Source organism: Macaca thibetana, chromosome 3 (genome assembly GCF_024542745.1).
Source record: "Macaca thibetana thibetana isolate TM-01 chromosome 3, ASM2454274v1, whole genome shotgun sequence".
Taxonomy (NCBI): domain Eukaryota; kingdom Metazoa; phylum Chordata; class Mammalia; order Primates; family Cercopithecidae; genus Macaca; species Macaca thibetana.
Window position 1 is genome coordinate 104,572,007 of NC_065580.1, and position 24,492 is coordinate 104,596,498.

Genomic DNA, 24,492 nt, shown 5'->3' on the forward strand with positions numbered 1-24,492 from the left:
GGCTTGGAGAGCAGATTTCACTGAGGGTTTTCAGGCAGTAAGCGTGATTATTTTACACAGAAGCATAGTGAACAACATAATATGGGATATTAAGCACTCTCGTTCTTAAAAGGTCTTAATTGTTTTGCCTTCGGGACAATTTTACTGATGGTCTCTTCTATTTGAGCTCCTGTCACTTAAGGCCCATGCCTTTTCCTTGAATCCTCTCTCCTTCCTTTCAGAGTTTACTGTCTTCAACTCTGAAACAACCTGTTGATTTATTTTTCTCATTCCCAAGTTAGCACAGTCATACCATGAATTCTATTTTTTATGACCAAGTTGACAAATAAAGGTATTTTGTTAAACTAAGGGTTTTCACCTCTTTGATGGCTTCTCCTGCTAACTTCATCTAACAATGATTGCCTTCCTGCTACACACACACAAACACACATACACACATACACCTGCTACACACACGTACACACATACATACACACACATTTAAAGTAAATGTGAAACAGAAGAGCAAAGGAGAATTGCTTAGACGCTCCTGATTAAAGACATTTTCACTTCTATGTGTTCTGTTTGGGTTGCCAGTGTGTATTAGTGTCCCTGGAATAGGGTTAGCCAGTTCGGTGTGGCACAAATCATCATGCTGTGGGCCATGGTGGAAGCAGTGGCCACTTAAGTAGGAAAGCCATGACAAAGGGGATGGCATTTGGGTCTGGCTCCAAAGATAAGTAAGCTTGATTAATGCTTTGAAGCTGGTACTGTGGATATGCTGTGTCAGTTCAGAAGCTTCTCATATGAGCAACAGCTATTGTATTGAATGCAGGTTTTTCTATTCATTTATGGTTATAAAGCATACTACAAAAGGAACAGTAAGTTTTGAGAAACTTGAAAATCATAACTTTTCCAAATGAGATCTTTTTTGGTTGGGCTAGACCCCAGTGGAATGACATGGAAATGTCTGAAGTCAGGCTGTACACAAAGTCTCTGAACCACTCCCTTGAATGTTTTATCTTATGTTGGACCATGATGACTTTGGGATTAAGGTAAGATTTTATGCTCTTTGAAGGTAAAAACCAACATCCCCACACAGCAAGATACAAAGACAAAAAAGCAAACACTAGGATGCTTTCTAGATGCTGAAATCTTAGTCTAATTAGACTTTAGATGATTGGGTGCTGTTTTGCTCTTAAATTTTCCCTTAGGCAGGGTTAACATGATATACCTCTGCCTTTGCAACATTCCTTTCCTTGTTTTCCTCATTCTCAACGGAGAGTCTCAGCACAGGAAAATATACACAGAGCAGCACCTAGTGCACTCTCACTGACACAGCCCAGGTTCATATTTAAATTATATCACCTCTAATAATCATAATACATACCATCTGCCATTTATTCAGGATGTGTAATGAACATCAGGCATTGCTTCAAGAGTTTTATATTTACAATTTTAGGTAAAATTTTCATTTTAGTGAGAAAGAATTGAAGTGATTGGTCACATTTGTTCAGGGGGATAAGCACATTGAAGAGTCTGTTTGTCAATCAATCAATAAATCAATTGATCAATAGACCCATCCAGCCATTCCTCCACCTGTGGAACAATATTGACTGCTATAGTGGTAGCATAGGCAACAGGCTATGGGAATGCAGAAAGGGGTCATTAACTCTAAGATGTAGAAGGGCCTCTGCAGAAACCATGTGGAGCTCAGCCATGATGAAGGTGCATTTTGATTGGTGAAGGATGAAGCTTCTACACAGAGCTCTGTATCTATCTATTTATTTATCTTCTGCCTTTTGCCAACAAGGATTTAAGACCACTTACAAAATACATGAAGCACATATAGATAAAGGATAGTAAAAAGGCAAACCAGATTATCCCAATTAAAAAAATTACTCAACTGAAGCAGAGATATTTTAAATTATTAAAGGACAGAAATACATCTCTGATTGATTGATTGAAAGGATGATAATGTTTAAAGCAGTGAAAAATGACTTCACCATCATTTTTATAGTAAATACAAAAAATAACTGCTCAGTCATATTTCTTATTATAATGTCCTAAAACCAAGGTGCGATTAGACAGAAGTGATTATAATGGGGTGGGCAATATCTATGTGATCCAGGCTGTGTGCAGCTTTCTGATTCTTCAGGGTAAACCTATTTGGGTTCCTTAGAGGAATATTTAGGGAAAGAATGAATTTTTTTTAATTTGCAGATAATCCTTTAATTTACTATGTCAGTTCTTAGGAAGTTCAAGAGACTCAAGACCTGGGTGTGCACATAATACCTGTGTTAGTTGGGGAATTAACAATCATCATGCTAAATCATGCCTAGCCATGAAAGAGTTTTTGGTTGTATGCTTCAATATTAACACCATAGTTAGAGGTAGTGACATGGCAATATGGTATTGATGATGCCATTTTATGAGTGAAGTCAGTGAGGCCTGGAGAAATCATACTCATTGGTCACGAGGGAGTCCATATGTAGGATCCAAATTATAACTCACTTCCACCTTTTGAGGGCCAACAAGTTTGCTCTTGGTGGTGAGAACCAAACTAATGATTTAGTTCTGCATCTATATTGTATCCTGGCCTTGAGGTTGGCTATGATAGGAAGAGAGCATGTTTTTCTTGACTCCCACTAACAGTTATTCCAACAATTCTAGTTCTGGGAACAGCATTTAGTATGTTTAGGTATTTTGAGCATTTCATTGGGCCTACTGATAAACAGAAATTGCTATTAATGTTTTTACAAGAAGAAAGAGTGGTATGAATAGAAATTTGATCAGTGAACATGAATTAACTTAGTCTTTAATTAAAGTAACATCGCAGAGATGTTTTGATGTGCTTCAAGGAGTAGAAACTCAAATACTAAAAGAAAGGAGGAAATTAGGTTGTACTGTTTATTTGGGATTGCTGTTTTGGTCCTTTTGTTCACCAATCCAGTCTTCACATCAGGGAAAACCAAGCAAGTTCTACAGAGATACTATGCCTATGAAAGGCTGGACACTTGACATGTGCCTCTGTGTGAGTTAGCTTCACCCTTTATTCCTTTATGTAATTTCATGACTAAGGTGCTATCTTAGTCTGTTTAGTCTAATAAAGTACTATAAACTCTGTAGCTTGTAAACAACAGAAATTTATTTCCCACAGTCTTGGAGGCTGGGAAGTCCAAGAACAAGGTGCTAGCAGATTTACTCTTTGGCTCATAGATGGTGTCTTCTTACTTTGCTGTCACGTGGTGGTGAGGGTTCTCTCTGGAGCCTCTTTCATAAGGGCACTAATCTAATTCATGAGAGCTTTGCTCTCCTGAGCTAATCACCTTTCAAAAACCCCACCTCCTAATACCATTACATTGGTGATTCGAATTTACCATATGAATTTTTTTGGAGACACAAATGTTCAAACCATAGCAAACATTATTTCATTAGTTCTTTTTGCTTATTCGAGATCTTCTTGAAATATCTTGATTCCTCCTACCTCCACCCATCTCCCCCACTGCCCATACCCAATTTTTAGATTATTTTACTCATTCTTTAAGAAGCTCCTCAGGCATTATATCTTCCAAGAATTCTTCTCTGACCTCCCAATTCCCACAGTTTCTAGATCGTCTTCTTTCCAGAACTTACTTTACTGTTGTTTTGAAACAGCTTTTGATGAGTGTGCCTTTTCACAAGACGGTGAGCTTCATGAGGGGAGCTCATGTCTTAGTGATTTTGGTTCACTGTGATGAACACATTATAGATTTGTTGAACTTACAAGCTTCATTGTGGAATCAAACTCTTTTTTAACAACCTTTGTCCAAACTAATGACTTCTGGCAATCCTTTAGGCATGTCTGACCCAAGGCTCTATTTTTGTGCTCCAGACTTACCTTACTTGGTCTTATGAGAATGTATAATGGACCTATGATGAAATCGCTGATGACAAAATGGGACATCCCTGATTCTGTCTTACTTACACTGTGCTTCTGCTTCTCTCTAGGTCAGAGGAAAGTGTTTGACCTCCCTTTTGGGAGCTGCCTCTTTCGAAGTGATGTTTATGACAATGGATCCTCATTTCTGTACGATAACTGCACAGCTTGCACCTGCAGGGTAAGGCAGCTCTGAGAGCCTGTGGTCCAGCAATGATAGGGTTTGGGTTTCAGTGTTAGCATCACAGCCACAACCAAAGCCAATGGTGTGTTATTTGTTTGGAGGAAGCATTAACGATGCCATTTTACAAGGAAAATCATACTCAAGGTCACCAAGAATTTACACATAGCACTCAAACTGTAGCTCAATCATTTTCTAAGGACCAAGAAGTTAGCTCCTTGTAGTGAGAATCAGGCTCCGAGGGCCTGTTCTGAAGATTTTCTAAAATCAGACAAACACATATGGCAGTGCCCTCTGGCTTTAATTATCCAAGATGAATTCTCTAACACACCTGGCAATAAAAATTGCTTTTAATCACATTCAAGAGAAGAGGAAGGCATGGAATTACAGTTCATCACAAAGATAAACCTGGCAGTTTAGGAAGAGAGTATTTATGTGTTGTTTATGGTATCATGTCTTATTCAAAGCTTTGCTCATTTTTTCTCAAAAGGCAACCAGAAGTCTAATTACTGCTATATAAATAATTCCACAGCTTCAGAATTTTAAAGGGACACACATCACATATTCGTAGACTATACTTATGCTGTCATTTATTTTGGAAGCCAGGAAGAAATACATTTATCAGGGAGGACTTTAGGATTATTCATTAGTGAGTTAATGAATCACATCTGTCTGACAAGTTTAGAATACACTTTGGTAGTGATGGTTGTTGTTGTTTGTTTTTAATAGTTAAAGGTCTGGAGAGGGAAAGAGGGGAGCTCTACTCAATGTCAGTTATGAGTCAATAGCTGGGATTAGAGCTCAGTAGTTCTTGATTACATGCTTTGTTCAATAGCATGCACCACTTCAGGGGGTGGTTGGGTAAGGGCTGAACTGTCCATTCCACTGAACACCAAACATGAGTAATTCCTGAGCCTGAGAATACCTTACTGAAGCTTCTTCCTCCTCCCATGGTTTGTGTTATCCTGTGCTAACCACATAGCACCCCCTTCTTGCCTTGGCCTTCATTCTCAGGACTTCTCCTCTCCACTAAGAATTTCGCAGGAGGTAGCTTCCTCTTGGGGATACTGAGCCTTTGATGAAACATATCATATTCTCAATTCTCTTGCTCACAGGAAAGCAAGGCATCCCATGAATGGGAGTTAGTTATACTTGCCGTGCTTCGGGTTCATGGGTTCCGTGAGAGATGATTAGGTAATACGTCTCAGTGCTTAGCAGGAAGTGAAATTAATACTCTTCCTCCAAAAGGGTGTTTCACTAGAGTATGAATTCACAGTCATCTTGGGGATATTAAATGCTTGAAAAATCAAGCTGCAATCATTTTGAGTTATCAGTATTATTTTCTGTCTGCTTTGAGCTTCCTTTTCTAGTATCCCTCCAGTGTTTCTTATGATTTCCATGGCAGGTGCAGGAACCTGTTGAATATGATTTAATACAGTTGGCTCTTCGACAATGTGGGGGTCGGGATATTGATTCCCTGTACTGTTGAAAATCCATGTCTAATTTTTGACTCCTTAAAGACTTAACTAATAGCCTACTGTTGACTGAAAGCCTTATCAATCATATAAACAGTCAATTAACACATATTTTGTATGTTCTATGTATTAAATACTGTATTCTTATAACGAAGTAAGCTAGAGAAAAGAAAATATTATTTAGAAAATCACAAGGAAGATAAAATATATTTACTATTTAATAAGTGGAAGTTGATTATCATAAAGGTCTTCATCTTCTTTACATTGACTAAACCGAAGAGGAGGAGGGGCTGGTCTCGTCTCAAGGGTAGAAGAGGCAGAGGAAGTGGAAGGAGAGGCAGGAAAGGCAGGCACACTTGATGTAACTTCTATTGAAAAAATTTCTGAGTGTAGGTGGACCCTTGCAGTTCAAATCCATGTTGCTCAAGTGTCAATTATATTTTTCTGCATGCAAGATGGTTTCAGGTCTCTATGCCATCAAATTTGACAATTCCTCTACCAGCGATGTTATTACCATCTTTAAATTTGTTTAGCAGATGCTTCTTCATCCATAACAGCCTATCTCAGGTGTCATACAACCTGAGAGGCTTTCCTGACTTACCTGGATGGGTAACTTTCCCCTTGTCTTTGCTATCTTTACACCTTTGCTAGAGTTGTGTTTACCACATTATAATTGCAATTTGCTTGATTACACGGTTATCTCCCTTCTTATATTGTGGAGAACCCCTTGAGGACAGAAGTACATTTATGCATCTCTGTATTTGAATTCTCATTGTTTAACACAGTGCTAGGCACCACAGTCTAATGATATGTACATAAAGCGTGCTCTCTCTCTCCACACAGACACAAACATACACAATGAAAGCAGGGAGATCTACAGTGAAGTATGCATTGTTTGAGAGGTAGGGAGTGCCCTTGTTTTTAAACAAGAAATCAGGATATGCGGCTTGACAAAGGATTATTTATTTTCCAATTTAAGTTGGTTTATAATAGTTTCTATATGCCGGGTATTTTACATTTAAGAGGCACAGTAAACCTGAGAAACAATAGGCAGAAGAGCACTTCTTTTTGAAATCAAATCATACTTCTTTAACTTACAGATGATATCAACTCTTCACCTTCAGTGGATAAGTGGCCTGGTCAAAGTCACTCCACTCCAGTAGAGGTCTGGAACCCAGGTCCAGTTTTGAAACTGTTAGTTCAGTTCCTTGGTTAGCACAGAACACACTTGAGGAATCTTGTGCTGAGGTGGTGCATTTGCTCTTAACTTTTACTTTCTGACCAAAGATATTGTGCCTTTACGTTAAGCTCCAAAAGGTGGCATAAAGCCATGGAGGAGACCCAAGAGAGCACTATTAGTGCAGGTTGCGAAGAGGTAGAGGGCAGGAAGAAGGAAACTGGTGGTTCGTGGGGAGCTGGGCGGTCTTGCCACAGGCTGGTGGAGTGGGCTCATCAGTCTCTGGAACGTGAAATCATAAATCCTTGGGAGGGAGGGGTTGCGTGCCATAGTTTCCATAGTGCCCTCATATTCTGGTCTAGATACTTAATCAACAAATCACATTTTGAAGTGAATGAAATATTTATTGCAATACATTAAAATATGGTACCTTACAGACTTTGACACAGATAGTTATGGGTTATGAAAGGAAGGCCAGGTAGGATGTTTGGTAGAGGTGAGAATCATTTTTAATTTCTAGTTTGCCTTTGGGCCCCTAGGACTCTACTGTGGTTTGCAAGAAGAAGTGCTCCCACCCTGGTGGCTGCGAGCAAGGCCAGAAGGGCTGCTGTGAAGAGTGCCTCCTACGAGTGCCCCCAGAAGACATCAAAGTGTGCAAATTTGGCAACAAGATTTTCCGGGTATGTCATGAGACAAGCACATGGGAACTCCTGTATTACTATGCTGACAGTTAAAAAGCTCCAGACACGAGGCAAATTGGGTTATCCCATAATTTCTATATACATATACAAATGTATATGTGTGCATATATTAATAGAATGTATTTATATTACAGTATTATATATACATATATAGTTAGAATCAAGTGCAGAGAATCAACCATCTGAAAGATGTTTTTCTTGACTATATTTTTGCTGAAATATGTTAAGCCTGTAAAACCTGCCTGAATACCTGGGAGTACCTCTTCTCATTGGAGATGCTCAATGACACTTGTCAAGGTGATGATCCCTGTCAAGATCCTGATGGATCTATACAGCTTGATGCTTTTAGAAGTTTTCCACAAAGCTACCTTTGCAAATAAAAATTTTCTCATTTGGAAGATATTCAGATAAGGATGTGAACAGCATACGTAGTTGAGCCAGGTGAGAGAGCTCTGCCCAGCTGAATGGAAAAGGTTGTCTTTTGGCCATCTGTTACCAATCTCAGGTGTATTTTACATTATTTTCTGAGGACCCCAAGTGGGAAACAGTGCAATGGCCATTTAAACTTCAAAATGAAAGATGGTTGGCTTTGTCCAAAGTACCTTCTACCTAGTCCATTTTCCCTAGGGGTGGAAGGAGTCAAATCACTGTGTATCGAAGGTGTCACCTCATGATACCCGTGAGAATCAAGACCCACATAAACAAGTCAGTTGTGGTAGCTCCGCAGGCATGCTGCACTGAGCCAGACTTCCTATCACGCTGAAGTAGTTGGAGGGAGAGGTCTTGGTTCTGATGGAATAGTAAGAAGACATGAGGTGTCACACGGTCTCGCTTGTAAGTGGGAGCCGAACAATGGGATCACATGGACATGGGAGGGGAACAACACACATAGGGCCTGTTAGGGGGTAGGGTAGAGGGAAGGAGAGTATTAGAAAGGATGGCTAATGCATGCTGGGCTTAATACCTAGGTGATGGGTTGATAGGTGGAGCAAACCACTATGGCACACGTTTACCTAGGTAACAAACCTTCATATCCTGCACATGTGCCCCAGAACTAAAAATAAAATAAAATAAATTAAAAAAGAGAAAACAATTGAGGACAAAAAAAGAAATAAGGTATCATGCCCAGTGAAGAGGGAGGCATGTGTGTTGTATTTACACCAGGCTTTCAGAGATGCTCATATGTCCTCTTGATGTAAAGTCTCCTCCTCCTCTGTCTCCAGAACACCCAGATGAAACAGCCTCACTCTCACTATGGTGCTGTGTGCAATGCACTTCCTTTCTTTTTTTTTTTTTTTTAGATGGAGTCTCGCTCTGTTGCCCAGGCTGGAGTGCATTGCCATGATCTCGGATTACTGCAACCTCCACCTCCTGGGTTCAAGCGATTCTCCTGCCTCAGACTCCTGAGGAGCTGGGATTACAGGCGCACGCCACCATGCCTGGCTAATTTTTGTATTTTTAGTAGAGATGGGGTTTCGCCATGTTGGTCAGGCTGATCTTGAACTCCCGACTTTGTGATCCACCCTCCTTGGCCTCCCAAAGTGCTGGGATTACAGGTGTGAGCCACCACGCCCCACTGCAATACACTTGTAAGTCACCTTGTAAAAATGGTTCCTTTAAATGACTGAGGCTTAAAATTATTCACGGAGACATGGATTCCTAGAAATGTGTACTCAGAGAACTTGGAACAGTCCGGTGTCCTTTAAGGCAGATTCAGTCGGGTCTTTCTCTCTTGAAAGGCACTAGAGGGTAGACAGTCCTTAAAATAGCTTCAAAAAGTCAGGAAGGGAAAGAGGTAGGGGAATCATCCAATATCTCAGCTGTTTCTGTTTTTAACAAAAATCTGCTTCTTGGATCTGCAAGCTCAGGAAGGAATCCTTGTTTTGTTTTCACCCCAACTCTGTTGTCTGTGATCTTTTTTACCCACAAGCAAGGATGCACATCCCTGCCTATCCTCTAGAGGTACAAGGGCTTTTTGTGTATTTGGCATTCACAGATTATACATTTCATGAGTGAAAGAAATTCCTTAAATAGCTCTTTCTGTCTGAGCAAGGGTCTAGTCCAGGAAATGAATCCCAAAGTGCTGCCCTGCTTTTTGAGAGGAGAGAACTAGATAGGCAGGGATGGGATATCTATGGCACTTGGAGTCTTCTCTCTGAGCTCTGCATTTTCAGTGACTTGCCCATCAAGTGTCTGTCTGAGCGCTGGGAGTCATTTGAATTAGCCTCTCTTTTATGCATGTCCCATATGGGCCAGAACCATGGCACATCTGGTAATTAACCATCTCTGGACATCTCAATTAACTATTGGTGCTTGGGATGGCTTAAATATTTTAGTCTTATCAAACAGGGGAAAATTAGATTAGTGTCATTGTATCATGTATGAAAATTCATGCTTGGTTTTCCCCTAGGGTGCAGCTAAGTAAACAATGATTGACAACAAGATGTAAATATGCCTTGGTTAAACACACAAGAATTATTTTTATATCCAGGAGGAGGAACACACACACACACACACACACACACACACGCTTGCACACAATCTGAAATCTTCACTAATCTTTATCTTAAATCAGTTGGGTACATACAAACACCTGAGTCATTTAGTCTAATGATGGCATCCCTCACTCAGGGCAAGAAATGCTTTCCTCCATGGAGAGATTACAGTCTGTTGCCTCAACTCCTGTCAGCCTCCAGCTGCTGACAGGATCCTGTGTCCTCTCTTGTAGGATGGAGAGATGTGGTCCTCTATCAATTGTACCATCTGTGCTTGTGTGAAAGGCAGGACGGAGTGTCGCAATAAGCAGTGCATTCCCATCAGTAGCTGCCCACAGGTACGTTTGGAATGCAGATTGACTTTACCTTAGTGTCTTGAGAAATGTCCTGTGTGTGGCACAGTCACATGCCATCTTCCAAACACCGACTCCAGCTCCCCCAAAGCCTCCACATTCCTGAGTAGCCAAATGCCCCTTGCAAAGTTTGCTCATTCTTTTTGCAGATTTTATCCTTGCATGAAAATAGCTTTTGCTTTGCTCTTGTCCGAATTCTGATTTCTTATTGACTTCTCCCATTCATTCTGTAAAACTTCTCCAACTCCTGCAAGATCTGTTTCTTTGCTTTCTTTTGCCAGGTTTTGTTTAACATCGTAACTGTCTTTTGCCTTTTCCTCTTTTCTCTCCCTTCTCAAATCAGCGCTTTCCTGTTATAGACATTCAAAGTAACATGTGGTTGTTTATTAATATTTCCACAAGGGGTTTCTCCTGCCTCACAGCATCCCCGATTTCTTTGCTGAAGTTTTCTCTCTCTAATCCTGGCCTCCATTGTAGCCCCAAATGGAAATAGCATCCTTATGGAAATATCTCTTTTCAAAAACCCATAGCTCCAGCACACTGAATAAAGCAACCATTATCTTCTAAAGCATGAGATTCATTGAATTCACCTCAGCAACTTGAAACCTTTTAAAGTTTTATACATTTTGGGAAAATGTCAACCCTATTCAATACCTTCCCGTGAATGAAAAAATATATCCATATATTCAGGACATGTCCTCCCTTCTCTGTTATAGACAGCTTTTAATTTTATTCACATCTGTTATTATTATAAACAAAAGTTGCTGTTTTTACTTGAGTGCCAAATGAGGCACAAAAAAACAACAGCTGTTGCTATTGCACAACTGAATAAAGAGGAGAGGAAAAGAAGAGAAAAAAAAAACACCCTAATTAGTCTTGCTTTAAAAAGCCTCAGACATAAAACTGAAAGCCTCCCATAAAAGAAAAAAAAAAAAAAAAAAAAAAAAGAAGATACAATAAGTAGACTTGAACACGGTCTGCTTATAAATATTCATTGGGAAAAATGGGATCACATCATTTATGCCAGTCCTCTGGGAACCCTCGCTGCTAATGAACTCTTGCAGCACATGTTAGTAATAATGGGCTTCCTTATTCTACAAGACAAAAACAGGATGCTGTGCCAACCTGGTGGCTCAAGTAACTAGCCTCAGCAGGCCGCCGTGGAGTTTCCAGCTCCACTTGAATTCTGCCACTTGTAGCTGGATTGATAGTTTTCATTGTGCTCTTGCTGGGGGAGGGGAGGGCCGGGGGAGGTCAACGTTCTTTATGCCACTGGTGTCTCATTAGCCTTCCATCACTGTAGACCACATTTGGGCCAGGGGCATCCATCCCTCCAAGCAGAGGCCTTTCCCTGCCCCACCCACCCCCTCCACGCCTTGTCAAAGCTTGTTGGTGCCCCTGCCAAGGCCCCTGCCTGAGGGACCACCTTTTTATTTCTAGGCTTCCTTCCAACCACTCCTCCAGTTCACACTTTCCCTTCTCAGGGGCCGGCAGGAGATCTTTGGAAGATAACTCGGCTCTATCTACCATGGAAATCTTGTTAAAAACTTACTTCCCCTCCCCTACATTGCCTGGGGAAATTTTGGGGAAAAAAAAAAAAAAAAAAAAAAAGAGAGAGAGAGAGTAGCTTGTATTCCCTGATCTGTCTTTCCTGGCTACTGCATATCTCTTTTTCCAGATGTAAATGTCTCTTGTGGAAGAAGGGTTTTATGATTGGATTCCCTGTCTATCCTGTCCTGCCCCCGCTCCCCACCCCGCCATCCTGCAACTCCCCTAGATGCAAAGGAGTGCCATTTGTGAGAAGGGCTATGAGGGCTGCAGTGGGGACTGGGTCATCAGGACACTGTCATCTCTCCATCTCTAATACGTACTGAGATTTTATAGTCACAACGCTAATCTCATTTAATGCTAACGTCACCCCTCTGAGGTGGGTGCTATTTCTAGACCCTGCTTATGGATGAGCCTGCAGCATGACCAGAGTCTTACAGCTAATTGCATATTACCCAGGTGCTCTGACTTTGCAGCTTGTACCTGATTTATTCCCCCATCTAATTTAGTGATATCATCACTGCCACTTTCATTTTCTGAAGACGAGAGATGGAAGTTTCCACTGAGATGTGGATGTAGGGAATTGTAATCATGTTTGGTTGGGGCCTTGGCTTTAAGGCGGCTCTGCTGCATTGGGATAGAGCACCTTAATCCTCTTGGGGCTGTCATTCCCTCGGCCTGAGCTGACCTCATTTGGCTTCATCTGCAACTGCTTTCAGTCTTAAGAAACCAAAAGAGACCCCTGTGCCAAATTGCAATTGACAGCAGAGCTCTAGGCAATGAAAATATGTCGTGATGCTCCCGCACTATGGGATGGCTGGCTGGGACTGAGTTTTAAGTCTCACTCAAAGTTGTCAAAGCCTTTAATGTATCATTTTAGGCCTAGCTGATGCAAAAACAAATCAGACCTGATTAAAGATCTTCAATAATTTACCAGAATCCTTTAAGTCAATCTGATTTTTTTCTTTTTGAGTACTTAAGCCTACTCTTGATGGAACTGACCAGTAGTGAGTGAGTGAATGAGCAGTGTGTGAGCCGTGTGGCTTTGACATGAGCCTTGGCAACCTCTCCGTGGTCTGTTTCCTTAGTTCCCTGTAAACAGGGGATAAGGACAACCGCGTGTGGAGGGTTATTGTGAAATTTAAATGATAAATTATGAGGAATGCATAGCACTCAGTCTAGCGTATAGCAGATGATAAATATTAAATTATCTTAAAGAGAAAGGACTCAAGAGGACAAAACTCTGCAGGGGGAAGAAAATGTCCTTTAGGGTCAGACAAAATTAGGTTTGATTTTTGGTTCTACTACCCTTGTGTTGCATGACATCAATTTCTTCACCTATAAAAAGGGAAATACTCAGCTCATAAGGTTCTTGTGCATCTTAATAACAGTGATTATGAAATCTCTAATGTTCATTAAATCTTAATAGGTCATAAGTATTAACTCATTAAATCCTTATCACTAACCCGACATTGGGTAACATAAGTAAAATATCGAATAAGATGTTTGTTATATAACAAGTGCTCTCTAAATGTTAAACTTCTTCTACATTTCTTTTTCTCTGTGATTTGAGTCGGAGATAAGACAACTAATTTTCTGATATGATTCCTAAGAATACGTCACCTCCTTTAGATGTCATGCATTAAAAAGACTTAAAAGACGTGCAGTGTAGGAAATTGCAGTGTATTTCCAGAAAGGTAATGAAACATTACCCAGTGTTTCAAAATTCTCAGCTTCTTTGGCTTTGAGTGCATAACAGTTATTCAACATGGACAACCTGCCACTTTCTGAAACAAGAAATCTGACTGAATCTGATCTGTAGCACAGATATTGCCCATATCCATAGGGCTGATGATTCCTGAGTTTGGATTACAGTTTACTGTTTAAGCTTCTCCAACAAGCAAAGACAGAAAGAAGGTCTTCTAGGGATCTATAGGTTGACAGATAATTCTCATTTTTATGTGTATGCCCTTGGTCTCTAAAGGGCTAGATTTGGATACCAATGAAAAGGTTGAATCCAGACTGTCTTCATCTTCCTTCCATGTGAGAAAAATCACACTAGTGAGCCCTTTAGGTATTATATTTCTTGGAGGATAAAAACAGGAAAGTTTACTGAATGACTTTGCCTGGCCTTAGAAGCTGATACTTGAAACTTCATTTTCAACATCATCATCACCATCTGGGCATTGAGTTCAAGTACAGCTTGGACTGATTTCATTGGTTTATCTTGTATTAGATTTTAAAAAGATATTTGTCCTCAGCAGACCATTTTTTTTTTTTAACATTAACTTTTTATTTGTTTTTCTTCTGATTAGGGCAAAATTCTCAACAGAAAAGGATGCTGTCCTATTTGCACCGAAAGTAAGTTTATTCCTTTGAAAATGTGCTATTAGTATTTGTTTTGCATTTTATAGTGCGACAAGAAAAATAGGGGTGTATGTTTCCCCCACATTTTATTTTTGTAGGTATATATAGGATGGGATCATCTGACCTCCCTACAGACATTTTACGTCAATTGTAATTCTCCCACAGAAGTACAATTGAGACAAATATAGATACTTCCATCAGAATTTGTTGCTATGAGAAATTAAGAAGATAAATGGTTTGATTAGGTTTTAAAAAGGACCAGATAACTTAATGTGCATTTTAACTGCTAATAGCATTTGTAGTCATCGCGGTTAAGATAATGCTATCTGGTAAAACCAAACATTATACAAAGTCTAGGAGGGGCTTTCCTTCTCCCATTATAAAACCAAACAGCTGCACTTTCTGCTCCCTCACCCCACCCCCACCTCATCACCACGTCACCTGGGTGCATCCAGTCTTGTTGTTGGCAAAGAGAAAACAAGAAGTCATTGGGCTGATGGTTTTGCCATCTTATTATGTAGTCATGTGTCACTTAACAGGATGCGAAATGCCTTCTGAGAAATGCATCCTTAGGCGATTTTGTTGTTGTGTGAATATCATAGAGTACACTTACACAAACCTAGATGGTATAACCTACTACACACCTAGCCTATATGGTACAGCCTGTGGCTCCTAGGCTACAAAGTTGTATAGCATGTCACTGTACTGAATACTGTAGGCAATTGTAACACATGGTAAGTAGTTGTGTATCTAAATAGAAAAGGTGTAGTAAAAATACAGTATTATATTCCAATGGGACCACAGTCCTATATGTGGTCCATCATTGACCAAAATGTTGTTGTGTGATTCATGACTGTTTTTAACTGTATTCTTGAAAGTTCCTTCTAAGCATGGCCTATTCTGAAAGCCGCCTGAGACTGTACTACTGATCATACAGACAGAGCATAGCAATAGCTTCATATCAGTCCCACATGTAGACATACGCCTAGATCTATTAGCAAATTGCCGTTTTAGTCCTCCTGAAATTCATATGGTTTTGAGATAGCTTCCTGGAGTGTTTTACTGAAAGAGGCGTATTAGTAATGTCACTGTCAAGTTAGTTCCCATGTATGATAAGTAGGATTAACAAAGTCATAAAATCTATCAGCGTATTTTATGAGCCAGTTATGTTTAGAGAAGTGGACTGGAAGACAGTTGAAAGCGGCTTTCACATGGGCACAGGTTTGTTCTTTCCACTTCTCTAAAATAGAGTTTACATTACTAGAATACTAGACTCTGTTGTTTTTTTAATTGATTAGTACCTTTGGACAATAGATATGCAGGGTCATTATATGTGTGTGTGTGTGTGTGTGTGTGTGTGTGTATTTATATAAAACTATTAAATATAATATTTATCTACTATACATGTTACTATTTTTAGAAGCAGAGAGCTATTAAATAGTTACATATTAGATAAAATGCTGGTTGAATTACTGAAAATTTAATTATAGATTTAATAAAAAGGGTTTACTTTAAAGATAATGAAGTAAATAAAATAACTCAAAGGAGGCCAATGAAATATGACTTAGTAGAGAATAATGCAGGAAGACAAATTAGCTATGATTAACACACCAGTTGATTTAAAAACACGTGTACAATCTAATACATTTAATCATTCTCCCAGAAACCCTGAGGAAAGGGTTGGTTTATGGATGGTTCAGAGGCTGCCTTCCAGTTAATTCCTTTCTGGATGAGCAGAATAGAGTCTACATTGATGAAGTTTTCCTCTGTGTCCATGTCAATGGAGATGTTTGCATTTCCCCATAAAGTGTCTCCTAGTCGAAGCAGAGACAGACCTCATAGGAATGACTCTTATTTTCCAGTTAACTCTTTCAATTTGCATGAGCACAGACTCATTACATCTGCCAATCACATTGTTGTCAGGCAGGATCACTGCTTAGCAGCTTCATGAAAACATATGACCAGCTGGGCGCAGTACCTCATGCCTGTAATCCCATGCCTGTAATCGGGAGGCTGAGGAGGGCAAATGACTTGAGGGCAGGAGTTTGAGACCAGCCTGACCAACAAGGTGAAACCAATCTCTACTAAAAATGCAAAAATTAGATGGGCGTGGTGGTGTGGGCCTGAAATCCTAGCTACTCAGGAGGGTTGAGGCAGAATAGCTTGAACTTGGGAGGCAGAGGTTGCAGTGAGCTGAGATCATGCCACTGCACTCCAGCCTAGATGACAGAGTGAGACTCTGTCTCAAAAAAAAAAAAAAAAAAAAAAAAAAAAAAAAAGCCAATCTTGTAAGAAACAGTCTAAATCTTGAATTATTTGACTTTATTTTGCAAGGATCAAATAGGTGATTATTGAGATAGTTGAGAGAAAAGCTACATTATGTTATTAGTTTATTCATTATGAGCTGGACTTTCCATGTCTAGAAAACTGGTGACATCATAAAGAAAAAGAAAAGAATACAAATGGAAGGAAAGGTATTATAAAGTAGGAGCAAGCTTTAAACTGGTAATATTAAGTACCATATTGTGTTAACCACGTGAATAAGCTCATGCCTTCTATCACTGAGAGAGGCAATTGGCAAGGGAGAAAACCACCCAGCTGGAGGGGCACCGGGAGGACAGTGACTCTGCACCTGCATGGAGCAGGTCAGTCAGTGCTGGAAGAGCCCATGCATGTGGTTCTCTGTCCAAGTCTCAATTACATCATCAGATGGCTATTTCTCAATTTCCTTTGGTGTTTTTTTCCATCTGTTTACTCTCTCCTGCTCTCCAGCAGTTCTTCCATCATTGCTGTAAAACGCATTCTATTTGGCGAGGCTTATTTGTTCAGATTGAGTTAAGAGATGGGCTGACTTCCAGTTTTTAAGCAATGCCCAGCTTTTCATAGCACATTCAGGTAAATTTATTCTGATGTCCTTTAGCTGTGGCTTCGAGACCTCCTACTTTGAAATTTCTTTGTCATTATATCCAGGATTCAAAACAAACCTTTGGGCACATTTTTTCCTCCTTTGTAAATTATGCAAGCTCTCTTGAAAAATGGATTTCTAGAGCAGAGAAAGCAAGGATGAAACTACAAAAAAGTCTAGTGTTTTCTAAAGCCAATTTATGTCTTATTAAAACACATACAGTCTCTCCCTCTTTCTTTTGGACACACACACACACACACACACACACACACTCACTCTCCATGACGTTACTGCAGAGTTTTCAACCTCAGTCTTACTGAGAGTTTGGCCAGATCATTCTCTGTTGTGGGGCTGTCCTGTGCATTACAGGATCTTTAGCAGCATCCCTGGCCTCTAACCACTAAATGCCAGTAGCATCCCCTGCAAGGTTGTGACAACCAAAAATATCTCCAGACATTGCCAAATGTCCCCTGGGGAGCAAAATTACCCCTGTTGGGTGCCACAGGCATTCCAAATAGAGGAAACAGCATGGGTGAATGCAGACATGAGCACCTGTGGTACTAGTAGCACTAACTAACCCTCGACACCTGTGGATTAGATGCAGTAGGAGAGTAAAGTGAGCCTAGAAGCCTCTGGGTTTAATTGAGTATGTTTCCGTATTTTAATTCTCTAACCCTGCAACAAATTATGAAGGCATAATTATATCTTGAATGATTTTAAAAAGTTACTATCTTTACTTTTGTGGCTAGGAAGCTAAAAATAAATTTATACTCCACCTCTAAAAGCATGCAGGTTTTGAGTAATAGGCTTACTCCTGGCTTCATCATATATGTCCACTCTTACATGTTTTCAACTATTTACTTTGTATGTCTGTAAGCTGCTTCCCACCCTTTTCTGAGAGGAGGCAAGAATACATCCATGCACAAATAAATGCATATGTAAATTAAATGGATTGATTATAGAGCTTCAAATACTCTCCAATTTATTTTGGTTACCTGTGGTAGTTAAATGAATGTTGCATTATTTCCAGCAGTAATGGCATTACATTATCTGTTCTTAAAATCCCACAGAATTTCTCACTTATTGCCTGGGTTAGTTTTAATCTTGGTAGTGTTTGGGGGCTGTCTCAGATCTTTGAAAGGAGTAACGAAGAGGAAACTTGAAGTACATGTGAGAACATTCTTACGGGTCTCTCCTTATAACAGTCAGCAGTAATGGTAATTTACAATTCTGTAGGTAAGAAATAATAGAGGAGGCACAAACTGTTGTCCTACCCACAGTAGGACAGTTTTTGTAGGGTTGGCCTGAAGGAGCAATGATGACTCTCTCAAAATAGGGGAACAAAAGTCCTCTGAAAATCAGACCTGAAGGAAGTATGAAAAAGCATTGCTGTCTTTTTATAACATGGAACAGCCTCTCTTTCTCCCTTTTCAACTGAAAAGAATTAGATTTGATTTTGATGATTTATTTAAAATAAAATATTTGGAGTAGGCTACACAAACTTTATAAAGCTTTCTTGCAAATGCTGTTTCTTGCCAAAGTGTGAGTCTCTAGCCTTAAGTCAGTCTGGACTTGCCTCCGCTGGGCTCACATGAGCACGGAGTAGGTGACAGGGAGGCCACTCGCCTGTTTTGTGTGTAGCATTTTGTTTATGCAAGATGTTGTTTTACTGAGTGTTGGCAAATAGTAGGTAGAATCTTGATCTAACCACCCAACAGAGACCTGAATCAGATAAATTCTTTGCTGGCAAGATATCTGTTTTCTGACATAAATAATACAGTGTCAAAGTTGTCACTAACAAGAACGGTGCGTGTGAGGTGTGTATAGAGAAAGAGAGGGAGAGAGGGATGGAGGGAGGGGCAGAGAGAGAGAGACTGAGATTGACAGATTGAGTATATGAGAAAATTTAATCTCTCAGCCATCTACAAAAGCAGAGACAAAGGCAGCCCAGACGTGCATGCCCAGTCCCTGCTGTCATAGGTTCATTAAGCTGTACCTGTAGCTACATCAGACCTAACCATCAGATTCCCAGCTTAAAACACAAGTTCATGATTACATAACACTGAGGCTTATTGAATATGCCGAACACAGATGTGCATTTAATTGAAATAACCTCAACTACACGTCCCACAAGTAACAGGAAATATCAAATTTCAGCAGCTCGGGGTGGGAGGAGGCTCACAGTTGCCAGGTGATGTTTTAAACCCCCCAGCGTTAGTTTCCAGCTGTGTGCAGGCTGCTTTGGTGTGCCTGCTCTCCTAGGGGCCCTGCCTGCTGCCTGCACCCACCACAGCCACTCATTTTGGCACATCTGACGTAAGCCCTCTGGGATGCGTACAGGTAGCTCCAATTAAACAGAGTGGCTGTAGGAGGGGGAGAATATAACAACAATTTCATTTATTTCCCTAGAAAAAAAAATAATGAAACAGTAACGTAGGGGCCCATTTTATGAGAAATCTCCACTGATAGAGGTTCTGCAAATTAGTGATTTTGTGTTTGAGCAAGGTTTCTGGCCTCAGGGGCTGTAAGCAACTCCAGGTCCCTTAACACCAAGAGTCTGTCCTTAACTCAGGAAAGCAAGGAAATTCGAAACCAGAGCTCAAGATGCTTGTAGAATAAGAATTTGTGGTGTTGACTTTAGCCCTGCCAAGGAGGTGTTAAGCTAAGTGGCCACTGAAGTTTCTGCTCCAGCATCTGGAGTCGGACTCGACACTGCTCCTCAGGCCCAAATAGCAGACAGGGGTGGCAAATAAAACCCGCTGTACCACACATGGTGGCTGGGAGATCCCACACTGGTAGAAACCAGGCTGGAAGGAGCATGAGGAAATCAGTTTGTTTTCTGTTTTATATGCTGTTCTGCTCTAAGGAATATTGTTACTTTAATTTTTCTTGCTGTAAATTAGTACAGAGTTGAAGGAAACTGAAGTTATAAGGAATCGCCTTTTCTCTACCACCTATTGTCAGTTCCCACAGGGTGTTAGTACTCAGTAAGTCCTTGATAAGTGATTATTTGATGAATTGACAATCACCACTGTCATCATCCATAGATAACAATAATAGCAATAGTACAACGGTAGTACCATCAGCAACAGCAGCAGCTAATAATTATTTGGCATCTGCCGTCTCTAAACACTATCTTGGGCAGTCTCATTTAGTTTCATTTGATTATCACAGCCGTCTTGTGGTCAAATAGTGCTGTTAGCTCCATTTTACAGTTGAAGGAACTGAGGCTTAGAGGTTAAGAAGGATGCTCAAGGTAGTTGTGGAGCTTGAATTCCAACCGGGTAGCTGGCCCGAAAGCTTGGTCTGGAATCACTTCCCTTAGCTTCCTTGTCATTTTGTACAGTTTGATAACCAGTTGAAGTTAAGAAGGGGAAGAGAAGGCCTGGAGGGCTTTACAACTTGTAAGAATTGTAGACTGGTGAAGGACTTTAAGAGGAATTTCCAATTAACAGTGTTGTCCCTCCAACCACACCATGGTGGAAATGGAGACTCAAGTCCCCAGGCTTTCTTCTACTGTGGCATCTCCGTCTTTCTGCTCAAATACAGAGAAGTGGTGGTTGGTATGCTCTGAGCTCACTGACAAATCAAACTGGCTTGGTTTTCCATTTTGTTTGTTTTCCATGTCTACTAGTTTTTCCAGTTTTTTTTTTCTCTTGGTAACTCAAGTTACTGGGGTCAAGTGAAGATCTCCCCAAATTTTCTTTTTAAGTACATATAGTTTTAAACTTGAAATAACTCTGTGTATAATCTCCACCAGGAATGGGTAAGAGCAGAGTTGCCCTGCCTCTGGAGCTCATCACCATTTTAGCATCAGGAAATTTGTAAGTGAAGGGATCTTAATATGAGGTCAGACATCTCACTTTGCAGGTGAGGAAACTGAGACTCACAGCAGTACTAACTGAAACAGCTGGGATGAGGACTTGCATCTTTTTAAAAATCTCCTAATCCAGTATTCATTCTATAGGCCTCTCTGGATTTTTGCTTGGGAAATCTATTTTTAATATAGATGTAGCATTATGACGTAATTCAATTAAAAGCTAGTTTCTTGCTTAATTTCGAAAGAACGCATTTTATATAGAAAAAGATATGCGAATTCATTATTAGACATCTGGTACAATATAGCCAAGGCTGCCATGTTGAATCTCAGTAAAGTTGCAAGTGTCCAGTTTTGACTGAGGTTATGTGTGACGGAAACGCCTTGGTAATGACACACCTAAAATACAGCTAAATGACAAAACAAATGAACAATAGAAACCCCAAGCTGTGAAACTTAAAAAATACACTTGGTGGAAAGTACTGTATAATTAATTATACATTACTATATGCAGAGCTGAGGCAGATTTATTCCTCTTTGGAGGTCACATCTCCTATGAGCAAAATAAAAGCAACAAAAATTGCTACTTCTACTACCTCTGCAATTGCTCCTATAACTAACGGTGACTTATTGAACATTAGTCCATATCAGTCAGGTATTGTGATAAATGCTCTCCATTTTGCCATTTAATCCTTACCATGTTCCTATGAATTAGAAGCCATCATTAGCCTGAGGGTGAGAGAAATTAAATAGTTTGTGGTCAGCTAATACACTGGCCTACGAGACTCCAAAGCCCAAACTTTTATGCACTATTCTCTGTTCTCTATTGACTAAATTTTTATTCATTTTGGAAGTTCACTTCTAAATAGATATGAGGTTTGCCAGTTACTTTCTTTTATACATAACTAGCGGCTTCTACTTACAAGTGGTTGTATTTACTCACTTTTTAAAAAACTTACCTACGTTTATGAGGTCACTTTAACCTCTTCAGTCTCTTGGGTTACAATACTTCAGTTGTAACCTTTGCTGGGAGTATGGAGAGATGACTCATTAGCTGTGCTATGTATGGCCCTTTGGTGTGAAATTCATATTCATGAATGCTGTCATTCTTTCTCCTTATCTCTGTTCCCTTCTGCCCTCACTCATTGCTCCACCCCTCTTCTCTGACTTCCCGTATCCTTCTTTAGTGCAAGTATCTGTTGTTTTACTTTTTGCTTTTTCATCTCGTAAACTCACAGCTCTACTTTCATGGTGCCCTTTCTGTACTTTCTCACTCTGGTTTCAGATTTGTTTAAGCTTTGAGGTCCTTAACATCTCACTTCTTAACAAGATGCTAATGTGGTAGATCTCAGCTTCTTGGAGAACACATTCTTCTTTCAGAGTATTGCATTCGAATTTTGTTAATAGTTTCTACCTTTGATTCCCCCAATTATTTGAGCTGGGAGTTGGATGGAGGGGCTAATGGCTGTTTCCAATCCCTATTTGTTGACTGAATTCTGGCGCCCCCATGTCCCAGCTGCACAAGATTTGAACCTTGATGTTATTTCTCATACTTTTGGCATTTCTCCCCCATGTTCCTAATCAATCATCAGGTTTGCTTGATTGTCTCTTTGTGATGTTTTTTGAATAAATACTTTCCTTGCCATTCCCATGGCAGCTGGACACTCATCCTATTGCTTGCATGTAATCTCCATCTCTCTTCTCCTTCACCCGTTTTTGCACACCCCTGTCAGAACCCAAACTTGGCTTTCATGGAGACCTATGCCAACTTCCTTCACTGGTCTCTTGCAGTTTCCCAGAATTTGTTTTATAAAACACTAGTGCTGAGGGATAATAATGAGTAATATTTTCAAAACAAGGTTCTGTGATTAAATACACTCAGGAAATGCTGGGTCAAGTAAACTTAAATGTGTTTCCTTACTGCAGAATTCTCAGAGCCCTTAATATGCTGATGTGCATGGTGAAGGAGGCTGATGGAGGATAGAGCGCCTCCAAAACTAATTTGAGCGGCAGAGCTTTTTTTTTTTTTTATTTTAATTTCTACTTATTTTGGCAGGGCAACAGGCAGGATTGATGTTTCACAGGAAACATATCAAGAAATGCTGGTTCTTTGGAATACATTTAAACTTCTCAGGCTGGCAATGAATCACAGGCCAATTTATTTAGACAACTTGGGTGTCTTGTATTTCCCAAAGCAGCTCTGCACTCCGGTTTGATTGGCCTCCTGCTCTTCTTGTGTAAGCTGCCCTCTTATCTATGTCCATGACTTTATTTACATTCTTCTTTCGGACTAGAAGGCTTACTTCATTCTAGCCCTAAATCTGTATTTTATGTCTTTTATAGACTATCTCAATTTACCTTGTCTTTTCAACAAATCTATACTTTCTAAGTTTGTTACAGTCTTTCTCAACCCCATTTTAGCCAGCGGTAGATAACTATTTGCTAGATTTGCGTACCATTTATAATAAGGAAATGAATAATGACTACTCTGAGTATCTCTTATGATCGTGGCAGCTTTGCAGTGCTATCTTTATAATCACCCTGCAAGGTAATTGTTCTTAGAGTCATGTTATAGGCAAACAAATTGAGGTTATGCAGGTAGTTTGTGCATGATTTTCTAAGTCTTAAGTGACAAAATCAGGAGTCAAACACAAGACTCTTAAAAGCAGTAATATGCTTAATGTCTGCCAACTCCAAGGAGGCTTTAAAGCTGGAAGCCGGGTTAACTTGGAGATGTGAAACCCATCTCTTTAGGTCAGATATACTGTTCTCTCAATTGACAAATAAAAACTTCTGGTTTAAATAGAGAAGAAGGTGTTTTAAGGTCGGATCTTGGATAGTGAGAGTGGCAAAAATGCATCTTCTGTGTGAACTGTATATTAACATTCAGTGAGCTTTCGGCATTCCGGAAGGTGCTCTGGAGGACCCGAATAAAAAGTTGATACAGACCCTGAGCTCAGAAACATTTAATGTAGTTGTGGAGATGAAATAAAAACACATTATATAAGGGAATCATGTATTATCGTTTATAATTAACTTATAGATAAGTATTCTTAATCTAAACTTCCCAGACTCGTAGGACAGCATTGATCAGTCTTTTGACAGAGTCTTTATGAACCTCTACATTTGAGAGGATATGAGTATCTACATATTTCTTCAGATTCTCAAAGAGCTCTGTGCCCCCAGCTAGTTAACAACTTTGCAGGATGCTGTGGGGAAAGGAATGGCCTTGAAGCCACAGTGTCTTGGGTTGGATTCCATCTTTACAAGTATTGGCTGAGAAACCATGGGCAATAAGGCAACTTCTTCAAACTCATTGCTAAAAATTTAGGGTATTAGGGTATGAATATACAATGTGCACAGACATAGTGAGGATGAAGGGGGATAGTGAGGATGAAAGGGGATACTGAAAATATGGAAAGCATCTGACATGGTACTTGGCATATACTAGTTATTTTATACTAACCATGTTTAATGTTGCTAAGTGTACTAGTTACCTATGGCTACAGATGACAAATTACCGCTCACTGGCTTAACACAGCACGAATGTATTGTTTTACAGTTCTGGAGGTCAG

General features: G+C 39.9%; 1 protein-coding gene across 2 annotated transcripts in view; it reads left to right on the top strand.

Annotated features, from left to right (window-relative positions):
• Nucleotides 1-24,492, top strand: part of BMPER (BMP binding endothelial regulator) — a 245,941-nt gene that overhangs the window by 139,674 nt on the left and 81,775 nt on the right. For both annotated transcript variants that reach the window (XM_050783275.1, XM_050783276.1), the window contains exons 8-11: nt 3,970-4,079; nt 7,271-7,411; nt 10,161-10,265; nt 14,144-14,189. In XM_050783275.1, coding sequence (XP_050639232.1) covers nt 3,970-4,079; nt 7,271-7,411; nt 10,161-10,265; nt 14,144-14,189 — 402 coding nt within the window. The remainder of the gene's footprint in view (nt 1-3,969; nt 4,080-7,270; nt 7,412-10,160; nt 10,266-14,143; nt 14,190-24,492) is intronic.